The sequence below is a fragment of the Pelodiscus sinensis genome, chromosome 15, assembly GCF_049634645.1.
Source record: "Pelodiscus sinensis isolate JC-2024 chromosome 15, ASM4963464v1, whole genome shotgun sequence".
NCBI lineage: Eukaryota > Metazoa > Chordata > Testudines > Trionychidae > Pelodiscus > Pelodiscus sinensis.
Genome location: NC_134725.1, coordinates 4,045,930 through 4,068,704, shown reverse-complemented (window position 1 = coordinate 4,068,704; position 22,775 = coordinate 4,045,930). Strand labels below are relative to the sequence as shown.

The window sequence follows — 22,775 nt, the reverse complement described above, 5'->3', positions numbered from 1 at the left end:
TTTTTCCCTCTCTCTTTTTTCTTGTTTCCCTCTCTTTTATCTCTTTTTTCTTTTCTCTCTCTTTTCGTCTTTCTCTTTTTCTCTCTCTCTTTTTCCTTTTTTCCTTTTTCCCTCTCTCTTTTTTCTTGTTTCCCTCTCTTTTATCTCTTTTTTCTTTTCTCTCTCTTTTCCTCGCTCTCTTTTTCTCTCTCTCTCTTTCCTTTTTTCCTTTTTCCCCCTCTTTTTTCTTGTTTCCCTCTCTTTTATCTCTTTTTTCTTTTCTCTCTCTCTTTTCTCTTTCTCTCTCTTTTTCCTTTTTTCCTTTTCCCCCCTCTCTCTTTTTTCTTGTTTCCCTCTCTTTTATCTCTTTTTTCTTTTCTCTCTCTCTTTTCCTCTTTCTCTCTCTTTTTCTCTCTCTCTTTTTCCTTTTTTCCTTTTTCCCCTCTCTCTTTTTTCTTGTTTCCCTCTCTGTTTTCTCTTTTTTCTTTTCTCTCTCTTTTTTCTTTTCCCCATTTTTTGCTCAACCCTAATCAGGAGGTGCTCAGCTAAATTGTTTGTTTGTGGATGTGTTTGTGCAAAATAAAGTCAGACTTCACTATCACCAAGCTGGTGCCCGGGGACCTGCCTTGTCGTGGGTGACACCATCAACCCCTTTTATCCTTGGGTTCCGGATCCCTCAGACTCTCCCCATATCAGCAGGGCCAAAGGGAACCAGCCGACGCCTGGGGCTGTCGCTAGGCAGGCGAAGATGCTGTTGTTGCTAGGGGGCACGCATGGGTACCAGAGGCTCCTAGGCTGATCTCAGGCACCATAGATACTGGCAGCAGGGCAGAGCTGATCCAGAACCGGCATCCAGGCAGGAGGCGGGTTGACTCCACGTGTCCAGGCCCGGCAGCAGTCGCTCTGTCACCGGGCCCAGTCCTGGGCTCCTTCTCCGCTCAGAGTCTGAGGTGAACCAGCCGCCCGGGGACAGCTCCGGCCTTGTGACCGGCTCCGGATACACCTCCATGTCTCTCAGAGGAAAGCGGCTCGCTCTGGCCTGCTCCGGTTCTCCTCCCCGTGTCCTTTCCCCGCCGCGTTGCCGAAAATCGAGGGGCTGCCGCCTCCCGGCTCCTGCAAGCGAGGGGGGTTCCTTGCCCCCGCTTTCTCCGTGGGGGCACCGGCCCGGCGCGAGGCCGTGAGGCAGCCACGGCCGGATTAACCCCCCTCCTCGTTCTCCTCCGCAGGCACCGGCCGAGGGGAGGGCAGGCCGGACGTGGAGGGTGGATCCCACAGCAAAGAACGGAGCCCGAAATACAGCCGGGCCTGCGTTCTTCCCTGCAGAGCTTCGAGCCTCCCCCAGAGCCGGCCGTGTGGCTGCACGGTACACAGGGCAGGGTGACGGAGACGTCCCCGAGCCCCCGGGCTCATTTGCATAGCCCCGTTTGCTCTGTCGGGCCTGCCAGGGCTGACGAGCTGCTGCCGAGTCGCACCACACCAGGGTGCACCGCAGCGGCCGATGGCTGTCCCTCCGGCGCCCACCCAGGCCTCAGCGATGGGGCCGTGGCTCCTGGCTCTGTTCCTCCCCACGGCGTGGGTGCCAGGTACGTTCCCGGGGGAGGCAGAGGGGAGCCACGCCGGCGCCGGGCTGCCGACGGGGACGGGCAGGGCAGGGCGAACCCGGAGCCGGCGGGGAAGCGACGTCGGAGGCGATCCCGTCGCAGGTTTGAGCCGGGATGTTCGATATCGGTTACACGAATAGTCGAGTGGCTGCGTGAATTTTTAGAGTCCAGTTCCCGGGGACGGCCCCACTCCCACGTAGCCCCCTCCCTCTTAGCGCTGCTGCCTCGGTCTCAGACTACGGTTGCTAGGTTTTCGCCCGGACGATCCGTTATTCGAAGCCCTCGCCTGGTAAAAAAAAACGAGAAAATACCCGACATGTGAAATGTCCAGTATTTCCTGTTTCCCTCGGACGGAAGCCCAACGGGGAGCATTTCCCCCTGCCGCGTCTGGGGCAGGTCGGGGAGCGAGGGGCGAGGGGGCATTTAAAGGCACGGCGCCCCCTTTTTTTTTTTTCTCAACAACTTTAGTCTCCCCCAGAATTTTTTCCTGGTTTTTTGGGGGGGAGGGAGGAAGTGTTTGGTATTTTTTGTTAAACCAGACCCACTTCTAGGGGTTGGCCACAGACCCACTTATAGGGGTAGGTCCCAGACCCACTTCTAGGGGTAGGTCCCAGACCCACTTCCAGGGGTAGGTCCTAGACCCATTTCCAGGGGTAGGTCCTAGACCCATTTCCAGGGGTTGGCCCCAGACCCATTTCCAGGGGTAGGTCCTAGACCCACTTCCAGGGGTAGGTCCCAGACCCACTTCCAGGGGAAGGTCCCAGACCCATTTCCAGGGGAAGGCCCCAGACCCACTTCCAGGGGTAGGCCCCAGACCCACTTCTAGGGGTAGGCCCCAGACCCATTTCCAGGGGTAGGCCCCAGACCCATTTCCAGGGGAAGGCCCCAGACCCACTTCTAGGGGTAGGCCCCAGACCCATTTCCAGGGGAAGGCCCCAGACCCACTTCCAGGGGAAGGCCCCAGACCCACTTCCAGGGGTAGGCCCCAGACCCATTTCCAGGGGTAGGTCCCAGGCCCACTTCTAGGGGAAGGCCCCAGACCCACTTCCAGGGGTAGGTCCCAGACCCATTTCCAGGGGAAGGCCCCAGACCCATTTCCAGGGGTAGGCCCCAGACCCACTTCTAGGGGTAGGTCCCAGACCCATTTCCAGGGGAAGGCCCCAGACCCACTTCCAGGGGTAGGCCCCAGACCCACTTCTAGGGGTAGGTCCCAGACCCATTTCCAGGGGTAGGCCCCAGACCCATTTCCAGGGGTAGGTCCCAGACCCACTTCCAGGGGAAGGCCCCAGACCCATTTCCAGGGGTAGGCCCCAGACCCATTTCCAGGGGTAGGTCCCAGACCCATTTCCAGGGGTAGGTCCCAGACCCATTTCCAGGTGTAGGCCCCAGACCCACTTCCAGGGGTAGGTCCCAGACCCACTTCCAGGGGTAGGTCCCAGACCCACTTCCAGGGGTAGGCCCCAGACCCACTTCCAGGGGTAGGTCCCAGACCCACTTCCAGGGGAAGGCCCCAGACCCACTTCCAGGGGTAGGTCCCAGACCCACTTCTAGGGGTAGGCCCCAGACCCATTTCCAGGGGTAGGTCCCAGACCCACTTCCAGGGGTAGGTCCCAGACCCACTTCCAGGGGTAGGTCCCAGACCCATTTCCAGGGGTAGGTCCCAGACCCACTTCTAGGGGTAGGTCCCAGACCCATTTCTAGGGGTAGGTCCCAGACCCACTTCTAGGGGAAGGTCCCAGACCCATTTCCAGGGGTAGGTCCCAGACCCATTTCCAGGGGTAGGTCCTAGACCCATTTCCAGGGGTAGGTCCCAGACCCACTTCCAGGGGAAGGTCCCAGACCCATTTCCAGGGGTAGGTCCCAGACCCACTTCCAGGGGAAGGCCCCAGACCCACTTCCAGGGGTAGGTCCCAGACCCATTTCCAGGGGTAGGTCCCAGACCCACTTCTAGGGGTAGGTCCCAGACCCACTTCCAGGGGAAGGTCCCAGACCCATTTCCAGGGGTAGGTCCCAGACCCACTTCCAGGGGAAGGCCCCAGACCCACTTCCAGGGGTAGGTCCCAGACCCACTTCCAGGGGTAGGTCCCAGACCCACTTCTAGGGGTAGGTCCCAGACCCACTTCCAGGGGTAGGTCCCAGACGCACTTCCAGGGGTAGGTCCCAGACCCACTTCCAGGGGTAGGTCCCAGACGCACTTCCAGGGGTAGGTCCCAGACCCATTTCCAGGGGAAGGTCCCAGACCCATTTCCAGGGGAAGGCCCCAGACCCACTTCCAGGGGTAGGCCCCAGACCCACTTCCAGGGGTAGGCCCCAGACCCATTTCCAGGGGAAGGCCCCAGACCCACTTCCAGGGGAAGGTCCCAGGCCCACTTCTAGGGGTAGGTCCCAGACCCACTTCCAGGGGTAGGTCCCAGACCCATTTCCAGGGGAAGGCCCCAGACCCACTTCCAGGGGAAGGTCCCAGGCCCACTTCTAGGGGTAGGTCCCAGACCCACTTCCAGGGGTAGGTCCCAGACCCACTTCCAGGGGTAGGTCCCAGACCCACTTCCAGGGGAAGGCCCCAGACCCACTTCCAGGGGAAGGTCCCAGACCCACTTCCAGGGGAAGGCCCCAGACCCACTTCCAGGGGTAGGTCCCAGACCCACTTCCAGGGGTAGGCCCCAGACCCATTTCCAGGGGTAGGCCCCAGACCCACTTCTAGGGGTAGGTCCCAGACCCATTTCCAGGGATAGGCCCCAGACCCATTTCCAGGGGTAGGTCCCAGACCCACTTCCAGGGGAAGGCCCCAGACCCATTTCCAGGGGTAGGCCCCAGACCCACTTCTAGGGGAAGGCCCCAGACCCATTTCCAGGGGTAGGTCCCAGACCCATTTCCAGGGGTAGGTCCCAGACCCACTTCCAGGGGTAGGTCCCAGACCCACTTCCAGGGGTAGGCCCCAGACCCACTTCCAGGGGAAGGTCCCAGACCCACTTCCAGGGGTAGGTCCCAGACCCACTTCCAGGGGAAGGCCCCAGACCCACTTCCAGGGGTAGGTCCCAGACCCACTTCCAGGGGTAGGTCCCAGACCCACTTCTAGGGGTAGGTCCCAGACCCACTTCTAGGGGTAGGCCCCAGACCCATTTCCAGGGGTAGGTCCCAGACCCACTTCCAGGGGTAGGTCCCAGACCCACTTCTAGGGGTAGGTCCCAGACCCACTTCTAGGGGTAGGCCCCAGACCCATTTCCAGGGGTAGGTCCCAGACCCACTTCCAGGGGTAGGTCCCAGACCCACTTCCAGGGGTAGGTCCCAGACCCATTTCCAGGGGTAGGTCCCAGACCCACTTCTAGGGGTAGGTCCCAGACCCATTTCCAGGGGTAGGCCCCAGACCCATTTCCAGGGGTAGGTCCCAGACCCATTTCCAGGGGTAGGTCCCAGACCCATTTCCAGGGGTAGGTCCCAGACCCACTTCCAGGGGAAGGCCCCAGACCCACTTCCAGGGGTAGGTCCCAGACCCACTTCCAGGGGTAGGTCCCAGACCCACTTCTAGGGGTAGGTCCCAGACCCACTTCCAGGGGTAGGTCCCAGACCCATTTCCAGGGGTAGGCCCCAGACCCACTTCTAGGGGTAGGTCCCAGACCCATTTCCAGGGATAGGCCCCAGACCCATTTCCAGGGGTAGGTCCCAGACCCACTTCCAGGGGAAGGCCCCAGACCCATTTCCAGGGGTAGGCCCCAGACCCACTTCTAGGGGAAGGCCCCAGACCCATTTCCAGGGGTAGGTCCCAGACCCATTTCCAGGGGTAGGTCCCAGACCCACTTCCAGGGGTAGGTCCCAGACCCACTTCCAGGGGTAGGCCCCAGACCCACTTCCAGGGGAAGGTCCCAGACCCACTTCCAGGGGTAGGTCCCAGACCCACTTCCAGGGGAAGGCCCCAGACCCACTTCCAGGGGTAGGTCCCAGACCCACTTCCAGGGGTAGGTCCCAGACCCACTTCTAGGGGTAGGTCCCAGACCCACTTCTAGGGGTAGGCCCCAGACCCATTTCCAGGGGTAGGTCCCAGACCCACTTCCAGGGGTAGGTCCCAGACCCACTTCTAGGGGTAGGTCCCAGACCCACTTCTAGGGGTAGGCCCCAGACCCATTTCCAGGGGTAGGTCCCAGACCCACTTCCAGGGGTAGGTCCCAGACCCACTTCCAGGGGTAGGTCCCAGACCCATTTCCAGGGGTAGGTCCCAGACCCACTTCTAGGGGTAGGTCCCAGACCCATTTCCAGGGGTAGGCCCCAGACCCATTTCCAGGGGTAGGTCCCAGACCCATTTCCAGGGGTAGGTCCCAGACCCATTTCCAGGGGTAGGTCCCAGACCCACTTCCAGGGGAAGGCCCCAGACCCACTTCCAGGGGTAGGTCCCAGACCCACTTCCAGGGGTAGGTCCCAGACCCACTTCTAGGGGTAGGTCCCAGACCCACTTCCAGGGGTAGGTCCCAGACCCATTTCCAGGGGTAGGTCCCAGACCCACTTCCAGGGGTAGGTTCCAGCCCCACTTCCAGGGGTAGGTCCCAGACCCACTTCCAGGGGTAGGTCCCAGACCCACTTCCAGGGGTAGGTCCCAGACCCATTTCCAGGGGTAGGCCCCAGGCCCACTTCTAGGGGTAGGTCCCAGACCCACTTCCAGGGGTAGGTCCCAGACCCACTTCTAGGGGTAGGTCCCAGACCCACTTCCAGGGGTAGGCCCCAGACCCACTTCCAGGGGTAGGCCCCAGACCCATTTCCAGGGGTAGGTCCCAGACCCACTTCCAGGGGTAGGTCCCAGACCCACTTCCAGGGGTAGGCCCCAGACCCACTTCCAGGGGAAGGCCCCAGGCCCACTTCCAGGGGTAGGTCCCAGACCCACTTCTAGGGGTAGGTCCCAGACCCATTTCCAGGGGTAGGTCCCAGACCCACTTCTAGGGGTAGGTCCCAGACCCACTTCCAGGGGTAGGTCCCAGACCCACTTCTAGGGGTAGGTCCCAGACCCACTTCCAGGGGAAGGCCCCAGACCCACTTCTAGGGGTAGGTCCCAGACCCACTTCCAGGGGTAGGTCCCAGACCCACTTCCAGGGGAAGGCCCCAGACCCACTTCTAGGGGTAGGTCCCAGACCCACTTCTAGGGGTAGGTCCCAGACCCATTTCCAGGGGAAGGCCCCAGACCCATTTCCAGGGGAAGGCCCCAGACCCTCTTCCAGGGGTAGGCCCCAGACCCACTTCTAGGGGTAGGTCCCAGACCCACTTCTAGGGGTAGGCCCCAGACCCACTTCTAGGGGTAGGTCCCAGACCCACTTCTAGGGGTAGGTCCCAGACCCACTTCCAGGGGTAGGCCCCAGACCCACTTCTAGGGGTAGGTCCCAGACCCATTTCCAGGGGTAGGTCCCAGACCCACTTCTAGGGGTAGGTCCCAGACCCATTTCCAGGGGTAGGCCCCAGACCCACTTCTAGGGGTAGGTCCCAGACCCATTTCCAGGGGTAGGTCCCAGACCCACTTCCAGGGGAAGGCCCCAGACCCTCTTCCAGGGGTAGGCCCCAGACCCATTTCCAGGGGTAGGCCCCAGACCCACTTCTAGGGGTAGGCCCCAGACCCACTTCTAGGGGTAGGTCCCAGACCCACTTCTAGGGGTAGGTCCCAGACCCACTTCCAGGGGTAGGTCCCAGACCCACTTCCAGGGGTAGGTCCCAGACCCATTTCCAGGGGAAGGCCCCAGACCCACTTCCAGGGGTAGGTCCCAGACCCACTTCCAGGGGTAGGTCCCAGACCCATTTCCAGGGGTAGGTCCCAGACCCACTTCCAGGGGAAGGCCCCAGACCCATTTCCAGGGGTAGGCCCCAGACCCACTTCTAGGGGTAGGCCCCAGACCCACTTCCAGGGGTAGGTCCCAGACCCATTTCCAGGGGTAGGTCCCAGACCCACTTCTAGGGGTAGGTCCCAGACCCATTTCCAGGGGAAGGCCCCAGACCCACTTCTAGGGGTAGGCCCCAGACCCACTTCCAGGGGTAGGTCCCAGACCCATTTCCAGGGGTAGGTCCCAGACCCACTTCTAGGGGTAGGTCCCAGACCCACTTCCAGGGGTAGGTCCCAGACCCACTTCTAGGGGTAGGTCCCAGACCCATTTCCAGGGGAAGGCCCCAGACCCACTTCCAGGGGTAGGTCCCAGACCCATTTCCAGGGGTAGGTCCCAGACCCACTTCCAGGGGTAGGTCCCAGACCCATTTCCAGGGGTAGGTCCCAGACCCACTTCCAGGGGAAGGCCCCAGACCCATTTCCAGGGGTAGGCCCCAGACCCACTTCTAGGGGTAGGCCCCAGACCCACTTCCAGGGGTAGGTCCCAGACCCATTTCCAGGGGTAGGTCCCAGACCCACTTCTAGGGGTAGGTCCCAGACCCATTTCCAGGGGAAGGCCCCAGACCCACTTCCAGGGGTAGGTCCCAGACCCACTTCCAGGGGTAGGTCCCAGACCCACTTCCAGGGGTAGGTCCCAGACCCACTTCTAGGGGTAGGCCCCAGACCCATTTCCAGGGGAAGGCCCCAGACCCACTTCTAGGGGTAGGTCCCAGACCCATTTCCAGGGGTAGGTCCCAGACCCATTTCCAGGGGTAGGCCCCAGACCCACTTCTAGGGGTAGGTCCCAGACCCATTTCCAGGGGTAGGCCCCAGACCCACTTCCAGGGGTAGGTCCCAGACCCATTTCCAGGGGTAGGCCCCAGACCCACTTCCAGGGGTAGGTCCTAGACCCATTTCCAGGGGTAGGTCCCAGACCCACTTCCAGGGGTAGGTCCCAGACCCACTTCTAGGGGTAGGCCCCAGACCCACTTCTAGGGGTAGGTCCCAGACCCATTTCCAGGGGTAGGTCCCAGACCCACTTCTAGGGGTAGGTCCCAGACCCATTTCCAGGGGTAGGTCCCAGACCCACTTCTAGGGGTAGGTCCCAGACCCATTTCCAGGGGTAGGTCCCAGACCCACTTCTAGGGGCAGGCCCCAGACCCACTTCTAGGGGTAGGTCCCAGACCCATTTCCAGGGGTAGGTCCCAGACCCACTTCTAGGGGTAGGTCCCAGACCCATTTCCAGGGGTAGGTCCCAGACCCACTTCTAGGGGTAGGCCCCAGACCCACTTCTAGGGGTAGGCCCCAGACCCACTTCCAGGGGTAGGTCCCAGACCCATTTCCAGGGGTAGGCCCCAGACCCACTTCCAGGGGTAGTTCCCAGACCCATTTAAACGCGGACCCGCCGCAGGGGTAGGTGCCAGCCTGCTGGCCAGCCTGCTAAATTATGTACTGGCAAGAGGCGGGGAGGTTTGTGTGTTGTCGATTGCGTTAACCGATACGCTTTCACGCAGCGGATAATCGACGACACCGTGACAGCCCTAGGTTTGCGACCGGGGCGGGGATCGGCACCATGCGTCCATAACCTCCCCCTTGTGTCGGTCAGCCTGCAGGGCTCAGCCGGTGCTGACTCAGCCGGCCTCCATTGCCGTGTTGCCGGGACAAACGGTGAAACTCGCGTGCGCCCTGAACTCGAAGTACAACATCAGGGAGTTCGGGGTAGCCTGGTACCAGCAGCGACCCGGCCAGTCTCCGAGGTACCTGCTGTACTACAACTCGGAGACGGACCAGCACAAACCCGCCGGCGTCCCCGCCCGGTTCTCCGCCACCAAGAACCCTGCCAACAACGCTTGTGTCCTCACTATCGCCGGGGTCCAGGCTGACGACGACGCCGATTATTACTGCTCCGTTCAGTACCCCGTCGTCTACCTCTAGCCATGCAGAAACGCACACGTGGGAACCTGTGAGGAGCGGAAAAAAAGCAACAGCTTGAGTGAGCCTACAGGCGCGGCCCGCCAGACGGTTGTGCTCAGAGAGCTGTGACCGACGGCGGTTCCTGTTCGACAGAAGCCGGACACCTGTGTAAACCACACACCTCCGGTGGTCACTGGTCCATGCCTTACAGAGAGATATGCACAAGGGAGCTCTCCTGGGAGCCAGCTGCCTTTAGCGCTCAAGCCAGAAGGCCGCAGGTTCAAACCTACCTGGTGACAGTTACCGCCACATCCGCGGAGTTGGTCTTTCCTGTCCATCTTCACGGAGTCCCAACAGCTACTCCATCCGGCTGACATAACCCTCGGCGCCTCTGACTTTTGCTCGACGCTCCTGGGGGCTGAAATCTAGCCCTAGAGACTACAACTCCCATGATGCTCTCACGTTACTGGATTTTAAGGGGAGCAGCCAGATAAATGCTGCACCCGTTGTGGGGGGCAGGTGTTGGCCCCAAAGTGTATACAAAGGGGGGCATGTGAGGTGTCAAACAAAAGCTTACCTTCTCCTGATTCTGTAGAGGCTGTTCATGTAATTGTATAATGTCTGTAGGTGGAGTTATAATCATGTACTCTGTATGGGTGCTGGAAACCTCTGTCTATAGCTTAGCAGTGCAGAGGAATGCTCCCCCAATGGGTGTGCTGACGAACAAGGCTCAAAGGACAATGGATCTCTAAGAGTACGTCTAGACTACAGGCTTTTGTCGACAGAAGTTTGGTCGACAGATACTGTCGACAAAGCGTCTGTCGACAAAGAGAGTCTAGACTGCATCCAGTTCTGTCGACAAAGGAAGCCGATTTATCGACATGAGAGTGTAGACGCAAAGGACGGTGTCGATGCAATAACGCCTTCTGTCGAGAGAACTCTGTCGACAAAAGGCGTTTTTCCTCGTTGAATGAGGTTTACCACCGTGGACAAAACTGCCGAGTTCTGTCCACGTTATGTCGACAGAACTCGGCGGAAGTGTAGACGCAGGGATCGTTTTGTCGACAAAAGGCCACTTTTGTCGACAAAACCCTGCAGTCTAGACACACCCTACGTGCCACGGACCATGTGACCCCCTCCAGCTTGGAAGAGACCGAGGATGGATCTAAAATGCCACGGGGCAGACTTCATCTTGGCCATCCGTTTGGCTCCTGATCCCAGAGGCAGCCTCGCAGGGAAGCACGAGACGGAAAGACCCGTGGACCCATCCTGACATAGGATGTACACAGAGACTTTTAAGCCAGCAGTTATAATATCTCTGCTGCGAACCTGCATTGAGAACTGGGAGATTCGATGCATGTCATGTATTCTCCTTTAACAGCCTTACTAGTGTTGCCAAGTGTCCGGTTTTCTACCGGACAGTCTGGTTTTTTGGGGCTCTGTCCGGTAAAAAAAAAATCCAGTAAATATTGGACATGTGAAATAATACATCCCTGCACCCGCTAGCCGCTCCCCCCTTCTCCCCGGGCCAGCCCTACTCCACCCGACCCCCACGCCGACCAGCTCTGCTTCCCGTCCGCCACCTCTCCTCCCCGATCTCTCCTGGCCAGCCCCACTCTGCCCGACTCCCCTCCCCACGCCGACCAGCTCTGCTTCCCGTCCGCCACCTCTCCTCCCCGATCTCTCCTGGTCAGCCCCACTCTACCCGACCCCCTCCCCACGCCAACCAGCTCTGCTTCCCGTTGGCTGTCCCCCTCCGATCTCTCCCAACCCCCCCACCCCGCCAGTTCTGCCCCCCCCTTCCTCCCAGCCAGACTCGCTTCGCTCCCTATAAAGTGTGTCCGGTATATTTTTAAGACTGCCTGGTAACCCTAAGCCTTACTCTCACATTTTTCTTCCTTTTAGTAATAAACCTTTAGGCTCCGTCTACACTGGCAGCTTCTTGCGCAAGAACTATTTTGCCGACGAGGTCTTGTGCAAAAACTCTTCCACAAGAGCGCGTCTACACGGGCATGTGCTTTTGCACAAGAGATGTGCGTTTGCACAAGAGACGTGCTTTTGCACAAGCGTATCCATGGCAGTGTGGACATTCTCTTGTGCAAAAAAGATCTGATGGACGTTTTAGCCACAGGGGCTTCTTGTGCAAGAAATTCTTGTTGCCTGTCTACACTGGCCTCTTGCGCAAGAGGGTTTATTCCTCGTAGGGCGAGGAATAACTCTTCCGGAAGACGCCCTGTTTTCCGACGCTAGACTGTAAATTTCCTTGCGCAAGAACGTGCGGGCACTGTAGACACCTGGCAAGATTTGGCGCAAGAACGCTTGTTCTTGCGCAAGAAGCCGCCAGTGTAGACGCAGCCTTAGATTTTAGATTCGAAAGGATTGGCTCAGCGTGACCTTGTGGGTAAGATCCCGAGGGTAAATTGACATAAGAACATAAGAACGGCCGTACTGGGTTGAAACGCAACCCCCACCTTTTCCATGATTTTCAATGGGAAAATTGACCCCGCATAACACGTTTTCACGTCGCACGATCATTTTCGGAAACGTATCTACCGTGTTAAATAAGAACATAAGAACGGCCGTACTGGGTCAGACCAAAGGTCCTTCTAGCCCAGTATCCTGTCTGCCGACAGTGGCCAGCACCAGGTGCCCCAGAGAGGGTGGACCGAAGACAATGATCAAGAGATTTGTCTCCTGCCATCCTTCTCCATCCTCTGACAAACAGAGGCCAAGGACACCATTTCTATCCCCTGGCTAATCGCCTTTTATGGACCTAACCTCCATGAAATTATCTAGCTTCTCTTTCAACTCTGTTCTAGTCCTAGCCTTCACAGCCTCCTCCGGCGAGGAGTTCCACAGGTTGACTCCACGCCGTGTGAAAAAGAACTTTCTTGTATTCGTTTTAAACTTGCTAGCCATGACCCAATCTGTGCGATTTCTTGGGGCTGCAGAACCTGTTCGGAGTAGGTGAGATTGGGTCCTATAGCCCCTCACCTGTGTGTTAGGCCTGGGGCTGATTGGGACACAGGGAAAGCTGAGGGGTTTTGCTCATGAGGCTTCTGGGTAGCCAGGCAGGCAGCTGAAGCGCTCGGTGTGGCTGGTTTGTGGCCTGGTTGGGACGGGCCTCTAGTCAGGAGTGGAAGGAGCCCCGAGTTGGAGCAATTCGCCCTCACCTGGCCCGATCCACCACAGACGCCATGGGGAAAAGGGACGGAAACGAGTTCTCTTCCAGGCAGTGCAGGGAGTGCGGTGGGGGCTCCAATTTGGAGAGAGGAGACAGGTTGCTGGGGTGGGTCCAAAGGGCGGCTGCAGGAAACGAACCCATGGAGCAAGGATCTAGCTGATTGGTTTTGTCCTCGGAGGGGAGGGACCTTGTGTTTGGGGAAGACCCGTGTCAAACAGCCCAGAAGGTAGTGGGAGGACATGAGGCTGTTTGGGATGGAGCATGTTGATATATTAGAAAGGGTACTAGCTGCTTTGACCGGACCTTAGCTGGCTTCAAAAATTGGAGTCCGGAGGGGAGTGGGGAAAATTTAGATTTTGCCGGAGCCTAATCTATCTTCAAAGATTTTGGGAGAGAGGCCGGAGGATCTGTCCAAGGCTGCTGCACTGCCGAACTTGGACTGAGACACACACAACCTGCCCGGGGCCGTCTCCACGCCCGTTGCGGCGTGTCCAAGCGCCTGTGTCTGGGACTCTAAATCTGGAAAGGGGGATAGGATAGAGGGCTAGAAAATCACGAGTGGTGGGGAGAAAGTGAATAAAGAAAAGTGATTCATGAGTTCCCATAACAGAAGAACTAGAGGGCACCCAATGAAGTGAACGGGTGGCGGGTTGAGAACTAAGAAAAGAAAGTTCTTTTTTCACACGGCGCACCGTTAACCTGTGGAACTCCTCGCCGGAGGAGGCTGTGAAGGCTGAGAGTTGAAAGAGAAGCCCGAGCATTTCATGGAGGGTAGGTCCATAAAAGGCTATTAGCCAGGGGATAAAATGGTGTCCCTGGCCTCTGTTTGTCAGAGGCTGGAGAGGGACGGCAGGAGACAAATCTCTTGATCATTGTCTTCGGTCCACCCTCTCTGGGGCACCTGGTGGTGGCCACTGTCGGCAGATTGGCTACTGGGCTAGATGGACCTTTGGTCTGACCCAGTACGGCCGTTCTTATGTAGAAGCGGGTGCGCTCCGGGATCCTGTCTTTCTGCGTGCTTCGGGACCAGGTTTTCGTCACGTTTCGGCCGCTCAGCCCCCGTTGCCGTCAGTGGTTCCGTGAAGCAGGGAAAGTCGAACAGCAGCCATCAGAGGTGGAGTCCGGATCCGTGTTGTTTCGGAGTTCGTTCCAGATTTTTACAGGCGGTCATTTATTCGCCAGGCCTTCAGGTTCACCTGTGTGCAGGTGGGGCAGCCAGATGGAGGCACTGTCATGGTTCCCAACTTGCGGCCTGCGCCCGGACTGCAGTGGGAAAGTTTCAAACTAAGGATCTGTCTGTGTTTAAACAATCATTTTTCCGCACTGATTTCGGACAGTAGAACGTCAGGGCTTTTGCGCAAAATCAAGCGGCCAGTGTAGACAGCTGGCAAGTTTTTGCGCAAAAGCATTCGCTTTTGCGGAAAAACGTGCCAGTCTAGACGCAGCCAGCTTGTATATCTATCAGAAGGGGTAATCTCGGCTTTGGACGGACCCTAAGCTGGCTTCAGAAATTGGAGTCCGGAGGGGAGGGAGAAAGATTCGGATTTGGCCCGACTCTGATCAAGGTTCAAACATTTTTGAAGTGGGCCCGAGGCGAACCGGAAGGGGCGGGGCCTCCAAAGGAAGGGGAGGAGCCAGGATGCTTCCGGCTTCCCCGCCCACCGACCATGATTGGTTTGGGGGTGCCCCTCCTTCCCACTAAGCACCCATGCCCCAGTCGGGGGGGGAGGAGACTTCCCATGCTCCCCCACCAATCAGGTCCTGGGGGCGGGGCATCATGCACAGGCTCCTCCTGCCCTGCCAGGAGCATGTGGTACTTCTAAGTGCTGCACTCTCCTTGCAGTCCTGCGGGCGGGGAATCATACACAGGCTCTGGGGGTGGGGAATCATGCACAGGCTCTGGGGGCGGGGCACCATGCAGAGGCTCCTCCCACCCTGCCAGGAGCATGCGGTACTTCTAAGTGCTGCACTCTCCTTGCAGTCCTGGGGGCGGGGCATCATACACAGGCTCTGGGGGCGGGGCATCATGCAGAGGCTCCTCCCACCCTGCCAGGAGCATGCGGTACTTCTAAGTGCTGCACTCTCCTTGCAGTCCTGGGGGCGGGGAATCATGCACAGGCTGTGGGGGCGGGGCATCATGCAGAGGCTCCTCCCACCCTGCCAGGAGCACGGGGTACTTCTAAGTGCTGCACTCTCCTTGCAGTCCTGGGGGCGGGGCATCATGCAGAGGCTCTGGGGGCGGGGCATCATGCAGAGGCTCCTCCCACCCTGCCAGGAGCACGTGGTACTTCTAAGTGCTGCACTTTCCTTGCAGTCCTGGGGGCGGGGCATCATGCAGAGGCTCCTCCCACCCTGCCAGGAGCACGTGGTACTTCTAAGTGCTGCACTTTCCTTGCAGTCCTGGGGGCGGGGAATCATGCACAGGCTCTGGGGGCGGGGCATCATGCAGAGGCTCCTCCCACCCTGCCAGGAGCATGCGGTACTTCTAAGTGCTGCACTTTCCTTGCAGTCCTGGGGGCGGGGCATCATGCACAGGCTCTGGGGGCGGGGCATCATACAGAGGCTCCTCCCACCCTGCCAGGAGCATGTTGTACTTCTAAGTGCTGCACTCTCCTTGCAGTCCTGGGGGCGGGGCATCATGCACAGGCTCTGGGGGCGGGGCATCATGCAGAGGCTCCTCCCACCCTGCCAGGAGCACGGGGTACTTCTAAGTGCTGCACTCTCCTCGCAGTCCTGGGGGCGGGGCATCATGCACAGGCTCTGGGGGCGGGGCATCAAGCAGAGGCTCCTCCCACCCTGCCAGGAGCATGCGGTACTTCTAAGTGCTGCACTCTCCTTGCAGGGTGGGAATAAGGTGGAAGAAACTTGGTGAACTTCCCTCTCCCTGCTCCCAGGTCCTAACTGGCCAGGGAGCAGGAGGCGGGGCTGGTCTGGCCCCCCAAGTCCCTTTAGCCCACCCCTGGCTTAAGCAAAGGCAGGTTCAGGGCCTTTCCAGCAATTCCTCTCTCTGGAGGTGAGACTCGGCCCTACGAGCAATAAATGCTCATACAGTAAAACTCCGATGGTCCGGCACCATCAGGAACCCGGAAGTGCTCCGGGCAGCCGGACCATTGGAGCTGCTCTGTCCCCAGCTTCCCCGATTCAGCCACTGCTGAAACTGACCAGCACCCCACACCCCTCATAGCCCCCCCTTCCGATAGTCCGGCATATTTGATAATCTGGCACCCCCTGGGTCCTAAAGGTGCCGGATTATGGGAAGTTTACTGTAATTAGCTTCCGCGCTTGCATCCTGGGCTGCACATCCTCTCTTGATGGGTTTTTGCACCCCTCCCTGCTTTTCTGCCCTTGGTCCAAGCACACCCTGCTCTTCCTATCGGCCTGGCTGGTTCTCGGACACCCCCGTAGGGGCGTTATCCGGAATTGTGGGCAGCCTGCGTGTTGGTCGTCCCCCCGAATCTCGCCATGGGCAGGATTTGAACTCACCACCCTGCCCTCTGCTGCTAAATGCCCTATCCCCTACCCGAAGCCACCCCACCAGTTTACCTTCAGGGCATCCCTTACTCTGCCTTCCACATGTGGGTGCAAACTCTATCCCAAGGGCAGCCTGGGTATTGACCGTCCCCTCCCTCCCTCCTTCCTTCCTTCCTTCCTCTGCATCCCAGTGTGGGTGAGACTTGAACCCACCACCGTTTCATCCCCAGGCAAACACCCTACCTGCTAGTCCACCCCAGAACCCACCACAGTCGCATGGTCTTGTCTATGCTGGCTGTCCGGCGGCTCCCTGAATCCATCCGCCTCTAGCAACCCGGCACAGGGAGGGCGGATAGCACAAGACGCCATGGAAGGACCTCCCCTCCATGAATCTATCGAGCTCTTTTCGGAACCCTGTTCAAGTCCTGGTCTTTGCAACATCCTGTGGCGAGGAGTTCCACCGGTTAACGATGGCCCTGGAGCACGCGGAGGGTGGGCACCGGGGGCAACAACTCTCTGCCCACTATGTGCCTACAGCAGGAATTCTGGGGGCGGAGTGTGGGCGGGGCCAGGCTGGCAGTTCGGGACGGCTGTGCCTCCCCTCGTCTCTTCTACCTGCCGTCCCAGCCGCCAACCGAAATAAGACGCCATGGAAGGACCTCCCCTCCATGACTCTATCGAGCTCTTTTCGGAACCCTCTTCAAGTCCTGGTCTTTGCAACATCCTGTGGTGAGGAGTTCCGCCGGTTAACGACGCGCTCGCGGGCCGAAAAAGTCCGTCGGTTTGTTTGAAACCCGCAGCCTCTTCATTTCATTGGATGACCCCTCGTTCTTATATGATGGGAACAAGTCGATAACAGTTCCTTCTTCGCTTTTTCCACACCAGGCGTGACTTTATAGACCTCTCCCCTCTCCCCTCTCGGGGTGCGTCTAGACTGGCACTGATGTGCGCACATCTTTTGCGCAAAGGCACACGGCAATATAGACGCTCTCTTGCGCAAATACTTTTCACGGAAAAACGTTTCCGTGAAAAGTATTTGCGCAAAATTGTGCCAGTCTAGACGCAGCCTTGGTCTACACCCCCGGTGGCTCATTTTACCTACAGGGCTGCGTGAGTTTGACCCCAGGGCTCATCTGAAGATGGGGCTGAGCAACCTCTCCCCCTAAGGGCCCTGAAAGCTGCCCCACGGGTTCTCCCAGAGGTGGCAAAGCAGCAAAAATCAAGCGTTCGTGACCTGTCCAGCTCTCCTGCTTGCTCAGGAGTACGTCGACTGTCCGTGCCAACCGGGGTGCATGTCGCTTGCTATGCAGACACCCCCGCCCCTGCCCCCAGTGTTGGGGGGCTGGAGTCGGGGTCCTCCCGGCCCCTCGTCTGGGAGGCCAACCGTTGGCACCCAAACAACCTGGGAGTCCAGGCCTGAGCACTGCTCAGGGGTCTCTCGGTTTCGGGTTGGCTTGTCCCTCAAGAGCTGAGGGAGCTGTCGGCCACGGCGTGGTCCCCAGGAACACCGTCGCTCCTGCTGCCCTACGACGGCCAACCCCCCCAAAAGATGGAGCATGCGCAGCATGGCTTCCGGGACTCTACAAGATGGGCGAGGTCCCTGCGCAGGAGGTGGGAGCAGATCACAGCGCCTACCCGCCCGTCGATGGCACTCACAGGGCAGGGCGGGGAAGGGAGGCTGCCTAAAATGGCCGAGCATCATCCCCTTCCTGTTCCCTCCATCCCCTCCCCGCACCCGGCTCTGCACCCAGGATGGGTGCTCGGGTTCCAGTCCTGTGGCCTGGGGGCATACGTAGCTCCCAGGCACCCCCAGAATCCTTTGCACCGAGCGCAGCCCGGACAAGGCAGCTCTAAAGACCGAGAGGCGACGTTGACACGATGAAATTATTTCTAACGAAGTGATGTCAAAATTGTCACATAAAAGTCATATGTGGGTCCTGCAGCTTAGCAGGCCCGGGATGGAAATTTCCATCCTTGAAGTACATAGCCTGGGACCCTGCGAGCACAAAGAGCAGCTGGCCCTTATCAGCTTTAACCCATATCTTGAGCTGGCAAACTACTGAGCAGCAAACAAGTCTGACCATAAGAGGGATAAGAATGGCGTTGAGCCAGAGACGTGCACTCCCAGTAAACAACTGCAGTATAAGCTCACTGGGAGTCCCACCCCTCTGTGAGTCTCACCAGGGACCTAGACCTCAAAGGGTGTCCTGACTCCCCCCACATGCACTGCAGCCCTGGTGTGAGGTGACAGAAACGGGACTCCCTGCAGACTGAAGAGATGTCAGAATTTCTAAGTGCCTGTTACTCTCTTATGCATTGCTCCGCCTGTGCTTATTGATGTGTCACTTGGCAGTAGCTGTGTGACCATCTGGCAGTATTAAGCCTGTACTAGAAGTGACGTAGTGAGATTAATAAAAGCAATTATCTATCCCTAATCCACTCTGTCTTGAAGCAAATCCACAACGCCGTTGGGCCTTGCCCCTGTGAGCTGACAGAAATAATTGCTCCCGAAATAATTATTTTGAAATAGCCCGTCCACGCTACGGGGAAGCCTCAAAATTCGTCCGTGGCGGGCTCCCTTAATGCGGACACGCTATCCCAGTTAGCGCTGGGGAGTCATTGAATGACTCTGTGGAGCCATTATTTCAAAATAGCAGCAGCGGAGCGTCCACATTCATCCTAATTTGAAATAGCCATTTCGAAAGAGACGTTATCCTTCAGAGAACGGGGGGCTATTACTTAGAACATAAGAACATAAGAACGGCCGTCCTGGGTCAGACCAAAGGTCCATCTAGCCCAGTATCCTGTCTGCCGACAGTGGCCAGCACCAGGTGCCCCAGAGAGGGTGGACCGAAGACAACGATCAAGCGATTTGTCTCCTGCCATCCCTCTCCAGCCTCTGACAAACAGAGGCCAAGGACACCATTTCTATCCCCTGGCTAATAGAAATACACCTGATAAATGAAGCTGCAATTTTAAATGAAGCTGCAATTTTTTTCGAAAAAACGTCACCTGCGTCTAGACGGCAGCCGCGTCCTTTCGAAATTAAATCGAAAGAACGCGGCTCTTTTTCCGACGGCGGTAAACCTCATTTCACGAAGAAGACTGCCTGTTTTCGAAAGTGCTCTTTCGAAAAAAAGGCGTTCTTGAATGCAAACCGGGCTTTTGCGAAAGAGAGCATCCAGACTGCCTGGGTGCTTTCTTTCGAAAAAGCGGCTCGCTTTTTCGAAAGTACTGCTTGCAGTCTAGACACTCTTTTTCGAAAGAGGCTTGCAGTCTAGACGTAGCCATAGTGTCCAAGTGATTAGCGCACACACATTCTCCTTCCTATAGTAGATTACGTCTGTAAAAAAATGGACATTTGTCCCATTTTGCCCATAAATGACATTTCTGTGGGTTGGCCACCGTGGCCACCAGAGACTATAGAATAAATTGAGTACCACGTAGAAATCGATGAGGTTAATCGACGAGTCAATTAACTGATGTTTAACATCCCTCGCCCTGTGAAGACAGGAGATGCTGGGAGGGTTGATTCAAAACAACCTTTGTGAGTCGGCCTCAGGAAATGTAACCCTGCTACAGCTCCTTATCACCAGCAACCACAACAGTCAACAGCCGCCAAAAAGTCACCTCACCAGCTGTCGACAGCCGCAGAGAGCAACGGAGGCCCGTCGGTCGGGATGTATGTGAACCGGTTTGCGGTTTTTTAGAGGCCTTCTGTTTTTTCGGCGCGTCTCCGAACGTGTGAAAACCCACAGCACGGCTCTTCAAAGAGCATCTCGTTCCGCCACGCACCGCTGCAAAAAGTGAGCTGAATTTTCGGAGGCCCTGGTCACGTCCAGTTTGAACGCCCCCACGTACCCTGCCCCAAACAACGCCTGGGTTTTGTTATTTGTGTGGTACACTTGGGGATAGCTAGGTGGTAAATACACCAGAGAGTTTAACGGCTAACATGTTTGTTACTCGCTTGGGGAAATCTACGTAGAGCAGTGTTTCTCAATCTTTTTTATAAAGTACCCCGTTTTTTTAAAAAAAGTTATACGTATCCCCTTATAAGCAGGCTTAAAACAAATAAAAGGAAGTTCTTCTTCACGCAGCGCAAGTCCAACCTGTGGAACTCCTCGCCGGAGGAGGATGTGAAGGCTAGCACTATAACAGGGTTTAAAAGAGAACTAGATAAATTCATGGCAGTTAAGTCCATCAATGGCTATTAGCCAGGATGGGTAAGGAAGGGTGTCCCCAGACTCTGTCTGTCAGAGGGTGGAGATGGATGACAATCAACCCATCTTGAATACATACATCTAACAACCTAGGTTCCAGAAAATACATCTTATTTCAGCTATAAAAAAATACAACAATCCATAAGAACATAAGAACGGCCGTACTGGGTCAGACCAAATGTCCTTCTAGCCCAGTATCCTGTCTGCCGACAGTGGCCAGTACCAGGTGCCCCAGAGAGGGTGGACCGAAGACAATGATCAAGCGATTTGTCTCCTGCCATCCCTCTCCAGCCTCTGACAAACAGAGACCAGGGACACCAATTTTATCCCCTGGCTAATAGCCTTTTATGGACCTAACCTCCATGAAATTATCTAGCTTCTCTTTAAACTCGGTTACAGTCCAAGCCCTCACAGCCTCCTCTGGCGAGGAGTTCCACAGGTTGACTATGCGCTGTGTGAAGAAGAACTTTCTTTTATTAGTTTTAAAGCAGCTTAGAGGATGTCCTGGCAGTGAGAAGGGAGCTCATGAATTTGTAATACTGTAACGGATTCCTAGATCTCTCGATCGATCGATAACGGCGAGTTCAGGCACCGTTGTTTTGGATGGTTCGTTGGGATAATGGCTTGCCACGGGAATTTTTTTTTTTTTGTGGCATTAAATACTGAATTGTATCTGCTGTTTTGTTGATAATCTCTGAGGACTGTGAAATCCCTTTGTTACTCTTTGCAGCCTGTTTTAGACTTCCCGATCTTGAGTAATGTAAACTTTGCCACTTCCGTTTTGCCACCAAACTTTGCCACCAAACTTTAGGCAGAGGATTTATGGATAGATTGAACAGCACCGGTCCAATATAAGTCCACCGAGGACACCACAATTTACCTCTCTTTATTCTGAACATGGAAAGTTTATTTCAAACCTTAGTTTTCTATCTGTTAACGCCATGGTTGTCAACTGGTGGTCCATGGCTCTAATATGGACCACTGGTGGTCCGTGGTGACTTTTTCGGTGGTCTACAGGAACATTGTCCAACGTCACACGGCGTGGGCAGACGCCAACCATCTGTTCGTCAGAAATAAATTTCAAACCAAAATGTGCGTGGTCGGCTCTTTTGTATCATGTCTCGAAAAGGGGATCCACGAACATTTTTTGATTGGCCTGCTGGTCCGTGGACTGAAACGAGTTGAGAACCACTGTTTTAACGGGACGGATTGAGAATACTTTCAGGGTCTTTTCATGGGCCTGAATTTAATAGCAAGTCCTTGGTTATCTTAATCCCCCGGCCTCTGTTTAGAAACAAACTCCTTGTCCTCAGGGCAGAAGCTGTGAGCTGCCCAAAACTCACCACGTTCCACCAGCTCTGCTCCTCGTTTTGTTCGTGTGGTTGTTGGAGCCATCAAGCACCCACGCACAGCCTGACAGAGGGAAAGACACAGGAGAGAAAAGGCGACACACTCACCCTTGATGACAGTAAGATGAATCCCGTCTGTTCTTGAATGGACCGGTATGACCACGTCACAATAATATAGTCCACTGTCATTCATGGACGCAGCAGGGATGGAGAGAGAGCTGATGTTCTTCTCGAATTCTAACCGGGCCCTAAAACGTCCGGCAGCGATCGAGACAGGGGCGCTGGTATTGGGACGAGTCGTCCTAAATTGCAGGATCCTGTCTGACGTATTACGGGAATTATTATACATCCAAATTATCTCGTAGAATGGATTGGCCATCTCCAGCGATCCATTAAAGCGGCATTCAAAGGAGACGGGTTCCCCTTCCGCTACCGAGATCTCGAGAGGGTTCCCCCGAAAACCTAAAGGAGAAAAAACCGAGTGAACAGCATCTCAGCAAACTCTGGATCCCTCCTGTTCTTCAATTCGTTCAAACCTCCTTACATTTGCCTGGTGCTTCTTGTTTTGAATTAATCGCACAATCAAACGCTATTGAGAATCCATCGGCTGCTCTGTGAGCTTTCTGTTCAATACAAAAAAAACTTACTTCATAGGCTAGACTAGTGTTTCCCAACCAGCGATACGAACCCGAGAGACGTCTGACGGGGTACATCAACACTGAAATCTGGAGAAAACGAAATTTGTGTTTTAAGTTTTACAGCACTTTATTCTTTTTTGGACCTTTTACACCCACAAATTTCATCACCCCTCAGGCTCCGATGAAGTTTTTTAAACAAACGTGTAGCAAAGGAAGAAAAAAACCTGGTGTGTCTGAAAACTGGATTCGTTAAAGTGGCATTCAAAGAAGACGGGTTCTCCTTCCGCTACTGAGATCTCCAGACGGTTCCCCCCAAAACCTAAAGGAAAAAAAACCCGAGTGAACAGCATCTCAGCAAACTGTGGACCCCTCCTGTTTTGTAGGGAATCTTTGGACTTTTTACATCCACCAATTTCATCGCCCGTCTGGCTATGATGAAGCTGTTTAAACAAATGTGTTGCAAAGGAAGAAAAAAACTTGGTGTGTCTGAAAACTAGGTACTGAGGGTGCTTGTAATATAGTTAATAAAAAATGGTTGAGAAACACAGGGTAGACAATAGACTTTAGACTTTCATCCCTTTCCGGGCAA

At 56.3% G+C, this 22,775-nt stretch overlaps 1 protein-coding gene across 2 annotated transcripts; it reads left to right on the top strand.

Annotated features, from left to right (window-relative positions):
- The first annotated feature begins 608 nt into the window (after nucleotides 1-608).
- Nucleotides 609-11,997, top strand: LOC142818440 (pre-B lymphocyte protein 3-like). Of its 2 annotated transcripts, none has more exons than XR_012895912.1 (2): nucleotides 609-1,562; nucleotides 8,925-9,159. XR_012895912.1 is itself a non-coding variant. In XM_075897859.1 (2 exons), exons 1-2 carry the CDS (start codon nucleotides 1,478-1,480, stop codon nucleotides 9,343-9,345), a joined length of 414 nt encoding a protein of 137 aa, XP_075753974.1. In that variant the 5' UTR covers nucleotides 628-1,477; the 3' UTR covers nucleotides 9,346-11,997. The 2 variants fall into 2 exon arrangements, 1 of the variants encoding a protein (XP_075753974.1); XM_075897859.1 differs by having other exon boundaries at nucleotides 628-1,562; nucleotides 9,017-11,997.
- The last annotated feature ends 10,778 nt before the right edge of the window (nucleotides 11,998-22,775 follow it).